The sequence below is a fragment of the Scyliorhinus canicula genome, chromosome 6 (genome assembly GCF_902713615.1).
Source record: "Scyliorhinus canicula chromosome 6, sScyCan1.1, whole genome shotgun sequence".
NCBI classification, from domain to species: Eukaryota; Metazoa; Chordata; class Chondrichthyes; order Carcharhiniformes; family Scyliorhinidae; genus Scyliorhinus; species Scyliorhinus canicula.
Window position 1 is genome coordinate 186,106,821 of NC_052151.1, and position 7,460 is coordinate 186,114,280.

A 7,460-nucleotide genomic window follows, 5' to 3' on the forward strand; every position below is an offset into this window, starting at 1 on the left:
AACGATATAGGTAAAAAACAGGATGAGGTCCTACAAGCGGAATTCAGGGAGTTAGGAGTTAAACTAAAAAGTAGGACCTCAAAGGTAATAATCTCAGGATTGCTACCAGTGCCACGAGCTAGTCAGAGTAGGAATGTCAGGATAGATAGGATGAATGCGTGGCTCGAGAGATGGTGCAAGAGGGAGGGATTCAAATTCCTGGGGCATTGGGACCGGTTCTGGGGGAGGTGGGACCAGTACAAACCGGACGGTCTGCACTTGGGCAGGACTGGAACCGATGTCCTGGGGGGGTGTTTTCTAGAGCTGTTGGGGAGGTTTTAAACTAATGTGGCAGGGGGATGGGAACCAATGCTGGAAGTTGTAAGGTAGTAAAACAGGGACAGAAAAAAAAGGAAGTAAGGGGAAAAGTGCAAGGCAGAGAAGACATAGTCAGAAATCCATAAGGGCGACAGTACAAGGTACAGTGACTGAGGGGAGCACAGTGAATAGGCCCAGTAATAACAAAAGGAATAAAACTGGAGATGTTAAGATTCAAAACAGAGGTAAAAAAACCAACATAAGTGTACTTTACCTGAATGCTCGTAGTATTCGGAATAAAGTAAATGAGTTGGTGGCACAAGTCATCGTGAAGGACTATGATTTAGTGGCCATTACTGAAACATGGTTAAAGGATGGTCACGACTGGGAGTTAAATATCCGAGGGTATCAAACTATTCGGAAGGATAGAGTGGATGGTAAGGGAGGTGGTGTTGCTCTGTTATTTAAGGATGACATCCGGGCAATAGTAAGGGATGACATCGGTGCTATGGAGGATAAGGTTGAATCCATTTGGGTGGAAATCAGGAATAGTAAGGCGAAAAAGTCACTGATAGGAGTAGTCTATCGGCCACCAAATAGTAACGAGATGGTGGGGCAGGCAATAAACAAAGAAATAACTGATGCATGTAGAAATGGTACAGCAGTTATCATGGGGGATTTTAATCTACATGTCGATTGGTTTAACCATGTCGGTCAAGGCAACCGTGAGGAGGAGTTTATAGAATGTATCCGCGATAGTTTCCTAGAACAGTATGTAATGGAACCTACGAGGGAACAAGCGGTCCTAGATCTTGTCCTGTGTAATGAGACAGGATTGATTCATGATCTCATAGTTAGGGATCCTCTCGGAAGGAGCGATCACAATATGGTGGAATTTAAAATACAGATGGAGGGTGAGAAAGTAAAATCAAATACTAGTGTTTTGTGTTTAAACAAAGGAGATTACAAGGGGATGAGAGAAGAACTAGCTAAGGTAGACTGGGAGCTAAGACTTTATGGTGGAACAGTTGAGGAACAGTGGAGAACCTTCCAAGCGATTTTTCACAGTGCTCAGCAAAGGTTTATACCAACAAAAAGGAAGGACGGAAGAAAGAGGGAAAATCGACCGTGGATATCTAAGGAAATAAGGGAGAGTATCAAATTGAAGGAAAAAGCATATAAAGTGGCAAAGATTGCTGGGAGATTAGAGGACTGGGAAATCTTTAGGGGGCAACAGAAAGCTACTAAAAAAGCTATAAAGAAGAGTAAGATAGAGTATGAGAGTAAACTTGCTCAGAATATAAAAACAGACAGTAAAAGTTTTTACAAATATATAAGACAAAAAAGAGTGGCTAAGGTAAATATTGGTCCTTTAGAGGATGAGAAGGGAGTTTTAATAATGGGAAATGAGGAAATGGCTGAGGAACTGAACAGGTTTTTTGGGTCGGTCTTCACAGTGGAAGACACAAATAACATGCCAGTGACTGATAGAAATGAGGCTATGACAGGTGAGGACCTTGAGAGGATTGTTATCACTAAGGAGGGAGTGATGGGCAAGCTAATGGGGCTAAAGGTAGACAAGTCTCCTGGCCCTGATGGAATGCATCCCAGAGTGCTAAAAGAGATGGCTAGGGAAATTGCAGATGCACTAGTGATAATTTACCGAAATTCACTAGATTCTGGGGTGGTCCCGGTGGATTGGAAATTAGCAAACGTGACGCCACTGTTTAAAAAAGGAGGTAGGCAGAAAGCAGGAAATTATAGGCCAGTGAGTTTAACTTCGGTAATAGGGAAGATGCTGGAATCTATCATCAAGGAAGAAATTGCGAGGCATCTGGATAGAAATTGTCCCATTGGGCAGATGCAGCATGGGTTCGTAAAAGGCAGGTCGTGCCTAACTAATTTAGTGGAATTTTTTGAGGACATTACCAGTGCAGTAGATAACGGGGAGCCGATGGATGTGGTATATCTGGATTTCCAGAAAGCCTTTGACAAGGTGCCACACAAAAGGTTGCTGCATAAGATAAAGATGCATGGCATTAAGGGTAAAGTAGTAGCATGGATAGAGGATTGGTTAATTAATAGAAAGCAAAGAGTTGGGATAAATGGGTGTTTCTCTGGTTGGCAATCAGTAGCTAGTGGTGTCCCTCAGGGATCCGTGTTGGGCCCACAATTGTTCACAATTTACATTGATGATTTGGAGTTGGGGACCAAGGGCAATGTGTCCAAGTTTGCAGATGACACTAAGATGAGTGGTAAAGCAAAAAGTACAGAGGATACTGGAAGTCTGCAGAGGGATTTGGATAGGTTAAGTGAATGGGCTCGGGTCTGGCAGATGGAACACAATGTTGACAAATGTGAGGTTATCCATTTTGGTAGGAATAACAGCAAACGGGATTATTATTTAAACGATAAAATATTAAAGCATGCCGCTGTTCAGAGAGACTTGGGTGTGCTAGTGCATGAGTCACAGAAGGTTGGTTTACAAGTGCAACAGGTGATTAAGAAGGCAAATGGAATTTTGTCCTTCATTGCTAGAGGGATGGAGTTTAAGACTAGGGAGGTTATGTTGCAATTGTATAAGGTGTTAGTGCGGCCACACCTGGAGTATTGTGTTCAGTTTTGGTCTCCTTACTTGAGAAAGGACGTACTGGCGCTGGAGGGTGTGCAGAGGAGATTCACTAGGTTAATCCCAGAGCTGAAGGGGTTGGATTATGAGGAGAGGTTGAGTAGACTGGGACTGTACTCGTTGGAATTTAGAAGGATGAGGGGGGATCTTATAGAAACATTTAAAATTATGAAGGGAATAGATAGGATAGATGCGGGCAGGTTGTTTCCACTGGCGGGTGACAGCAGAACTAGGGGGCATAGCCTCAAAATAAGGGGAAGTAGATTTAGAACTGAGTTTAGGAGGAACTTCTTCACCCAAAGGGTTGTGAATCTATGGAATTCCTTGCCCAGTGAAGCAGTTGAGGCTCCTTCATTACATGTTTTTAAGGTAAAGATAGATAGTTTTTTGAAGAATAAAGGGATTAAGGGTTATGGTGTTCGGGCCGGAAAGTGGAGCTGAGTCCACAAAAGATCAGCCATGATCTCATTGAATGGCGGAGCAGGCTCGAGGGGCCAGATGGCCTACTCCTGCTCCTAGTTCTTATGTTCTTATGAAATGCAAAACATTAAAGCAAAACTAAAGCAGTTCAATGATAGAGTGTCTGGAACTTTACCACCTCTAAGTAGTGATGACATTGTGAGAGTAGAAGATTCAGGCAATTGGTTGAGAAAAGCCAGTGTACTTGAAGAAGTAGCACTCGTATAGACAGAGGAAGGGTTGGTTTTAAGAAGAAATTGTTGCGCGCTCTTGAAAACTAGTGAAGACTTTCACAAGGTGACGAATCTACATCAGAATAAATGTCAGCTGCAGTGTTAGATAGATCAGCAGTTCCTGAACATGAGAATGTCATGGAGAACATTGAGTCTACAAGTGCTTTTTTTATTTGAAAATCTTTTTATTGGCTTTTCTCATATTTATAAACAGTTGTTGCTTATATACATTACATTTTTCTTGTTCACATTAATTTGCTTTATTTTACAGAGAGGTTTGTTTTGTCCTTCATTTGACTTACTGTGCGTACATTTTGCTGCCCTCTGGATCGGTCTATGATCCCCCCCCCCCCCCCCCAATTGGTTTCAGCACCCTTCCTCTTCTCTTGTGGTTTCCCCATTTTCCTCCCCCCCCGGGTTGCGCAGTCCTTTGGTTCTTTTTTTTTCTTTTTCCCTGGCTTACTCCTTGTTGCTGGCCTCAAACAGGTTTTGGAACAGGCCGACGAACTGCCCCCAAGTATCCAGGAAGCCTTCCTTCTGACCCTTGAATGGCGTATTTAATCTTCTCCAGGTGGTGAAATTCCGAGAGGTCAGCGATCCAGTCTGCAGCTGTGGGTGGTGCTGCCGATTGCCAGCCGAGCAGGATTCTCCGGCGTGCGATTAGGGAAGCGAAAGCCCCCTTCTCCATTGTAGCTCTGGCTGCTCTGATACCCTGAAGATTGCCACTATTGGGCATGGCTTCACCCTCACCCCCACTGAATCTACAAGTTCTGAGCAGTAAGGTCAATCTTTGGGAAAATCAACCAGAGTCAGAAGAAATCCTAATTGACTCAATTTGTAGATTTGGACTATTTGTACATACTATGCTTGCTGTTCTTGTATATATGTTCAACCAGTTTAAATTTTTAAAAAGAAAATATCGTTAGACTCACAGGCTAATGATACCACATGTAAATATACTGATATAATATATTAATTTATTTTTTTAAAGAAAAGGGGATGTAGCGATATGATGGTTATGCTGTAATTCACCGACTGACCACCAGGAGTTTCATTAGTATATAAGTGAATGTTGTTAGAGTCAGATGACCTCTTAGACTGACTGGGAAGCTGGGAGAAAGGTTGCTTGTGCATGTTCATTATGTTATTCATCTGTTGTTTGTATATATTGACCCACAGTTAATGTTAAATCATTTATAGCTTCAGCTATAAGTGTTCTTGTAATGTAAATCAGGCCAACCGACAAGAACATTGCAGATACTTTAAATTTATATTAAAAAATAAGTTAAGGCACATGGGATTATTAGCCTTTATTAGCCGAGGCATATAAGAGCAGGGCGGTTATGATGGACCTGTATAAAATGCTAGTTAGGCCACAGCTAGTGCACTGTGTGCAGTTCTGGTCACCACACATAGCAAGGATATGATGCACCATAAATATTGCAGAGGAGCTTCAACAGGATGTTGCCTGGGCTGAAGCATTTCAACTCTGAAGCGAGGCTGGATAGGCTAGTGTTGTTTTCCTTCAGGCAGAGAAGGCTGAGGGAGGACCTCTTCAAGGTGTGCAAAATTATGAGGCATATAGATAGGGTAGATAGGAAGAAACCTTCCCCCTTAGCAGTGGGGTCAACAACCAGTAGGCATAGATTTAAGGTAAGGGGCAGGAGATTTCGAAGGGATTTGAGAAAAAGCTCATCCACAGGGTGGTGAAAATCTGGAACTCACTGCCTGAAAGGGGTAGTAGAGGTCGGAACCCTCGGAACATTTAAGAAGCATTTGAAGATCACTTGAAATGCCATTGAAGACTGCAGATCCAGTGCTGGAAAATGGGGTTAGAATAAATAGGTGCATGATGACCGGCGCAGACATGATGGCCGTCTTCTTATGCCGTAAAACGCTATGACCCTCCACCATCGCTGCACAGTGGCAGCAGTGTATACCATCTACAAGTGTGTACTATTTACATGAGGCAGGAGCCGTGCTCCGAAAGCCAGTGTTTGAAACAAACCTGTTGGACTTTAACCTGGTGTTGTAAGACTTCTTACTGTGCTCACCCCAGTCCAACGCCGGCATCTCCACATCATCTACAAGATGCACTGCAGCAAATCACCAAGATTACTTAGGCAGCACTTTCCAAACCCAGGGTCACTCCCATCTAGTAGGGCAAGGGCAGCAGTTGCATGGGAACCCCACCACCTGGATGTTCCACTCCAAGTCACTCACCATCCTGACTTGGAAATACATTACTGTCGCTGGGTCAAAATCCTGGAACTCCCCTCCCTAACAGCACTGTGGGTGTGCCTACACCTCGGACTGCAGCGGATCAAGGAGGCAGCTCACCACCACCGGCGAGTAGGAATGGGAAGCAAATGCTCACATTCCAATAAATGGATGAATACAGAAGATTCTAAAAAAGCTCCAATGCAAGTCTTCTTCATCGGTCATCAAAACGTTGACTCTGTTTCTCTCCCTGCAGATGCTGAGTGTTTCCAGCGTTTTCTGTTTGTATTCCAGATTTCCAGCATCCACAGTAGTTCTTTGACCAACAGATGGAGCTGTTTTGCTCTTCAGTCAGTCCTCCGCCCGCCAGGTGGCACCGCCCCATCGTCCTCTCCACCCCCCCCACAACCGTCTAGAATTTTACTCTGATTGGTTCAGCGCCTGATTGGAACGGACCAATAGGATTGATAGTTCCAGAAGGTTCACAGTTATTGGCTGAACCTATTGCGCGCAATTCAATGGGAGGGTGGAAGCCCATAAGCTTATCATGATTGGCTGACGTGTCCGGCTCCCGACCAATCAGAGCCTACGTCTTGCTGAGCGGGCTGTGATTGGCTGTGCGGTATGCGGCCAATGGGAGTGAGGAGCTCTCTAAGCGGGCTGTGATTGGCTGTACGTGTGCGGTGTCTGACTAATGGGAGTGAGGGGCTCTCTGAGCGGGCCGTGATTGGCTGTACCTGTGCGGTGTCTGACCAATGGGAGTGAGAGGCTCTCTGAGCGGGCTGTGATTGGCTGTCCGGGTGGCGGGAGTTTGCGGCAGGCCGGGTTTGGGCTGCTGAGTGTTGTGTTGGGCCCCGGGCGAGATGGAGTTCATCCGGAGCAGCCACCGCCGGCGTATGCGATCCTCCCCTTTGGCCGACATCTATCCGTTTGCCGTCCAGTTCTATGAGCAGCCGCCGACCGACAACATCTCACTGCAGGATTTCGAGAACTTTGCTGTGGAGAGACTGAAGCGTAAGACCTGAGGGAGCGCGTTGGGGGGGGGGTCAGGAGGGAGCGGTGGGGGGGGGTCAGGAGGGAGCGGGGTGGGGGGGGGGTCAGGAGGGAGCGGGAGCGGGGGGGGGGTCAGGAGGGAGCGGGAGCGGGGGGGTCAGGAGGGAGCGGGAGCGGGGGGGGGGGTCAGGAGGGAGCGGGAGCGGGGGGGGTCAGGAGGGAGCGGTGGGGGGGGGGTCAGGAGGGAGCGGTGGGGGGGGGGTCAGGAGGGAGCGGGAGGGGGGGGTCAGGAGGGAGCGGGAGGGGGGGTCAGGAGGGAGCGGGAGCGGGGGGGTCAGGAGGGAGCGGGGGGGGGGTCAGGAGGGAGCGGGGGGGGGTCAGGAGGGAGCGGGGGGGGGTCAGGAGAGAGGGGGGTCAGGAGGGAGCGGGGGGGGTCAGGAGAGAGGGGGGGGGAGAGGGGGGGTCAGGAGAGAGAGGGGGGTCAGGAGAGAGAGGGGGGCAGGAGAGAGGAGGGGGGTCAGGAGAGAGAGGGGGGGTCAGGAGAGAGAGGGGGGTCAGGAGAGAGAGGGGGGGTGAGGAGAGAGGGGGGGGGGGTCAGGAGAGAGAGGGGGGGGGTCAGGAGAGAGAGG

The 7,460-nt window shown here is 47.5% G+C and overlaps 1 protein-coding gene across 1 annotated transcript in view; it reads left to right on the plus strand.

Moving 5' to 3' along the window:
* Nucleotides 1-6,644: 6,644 nt before the first annotated feature.
* Nucleotides 6,645-7,460, plus strand: part of prim2 (DNA primase subunit 2) — a 238,432-nt gene continuing 237,616 nt past the window's right edge. Inside the window, exon 1 of the mRNA XM_038801067.1 lies at nucleotides 6,645-6,852. Within this exon, the coding sequence (XP_038656995.1) occupies nucleotides 6,702-6,852 (151 nt within the window). The 5' untranslated portion in view covers nucleotides 6,645-6,701. The remainder of the gene's footprint in view (nucleotides 6,853-7,460) is intronic.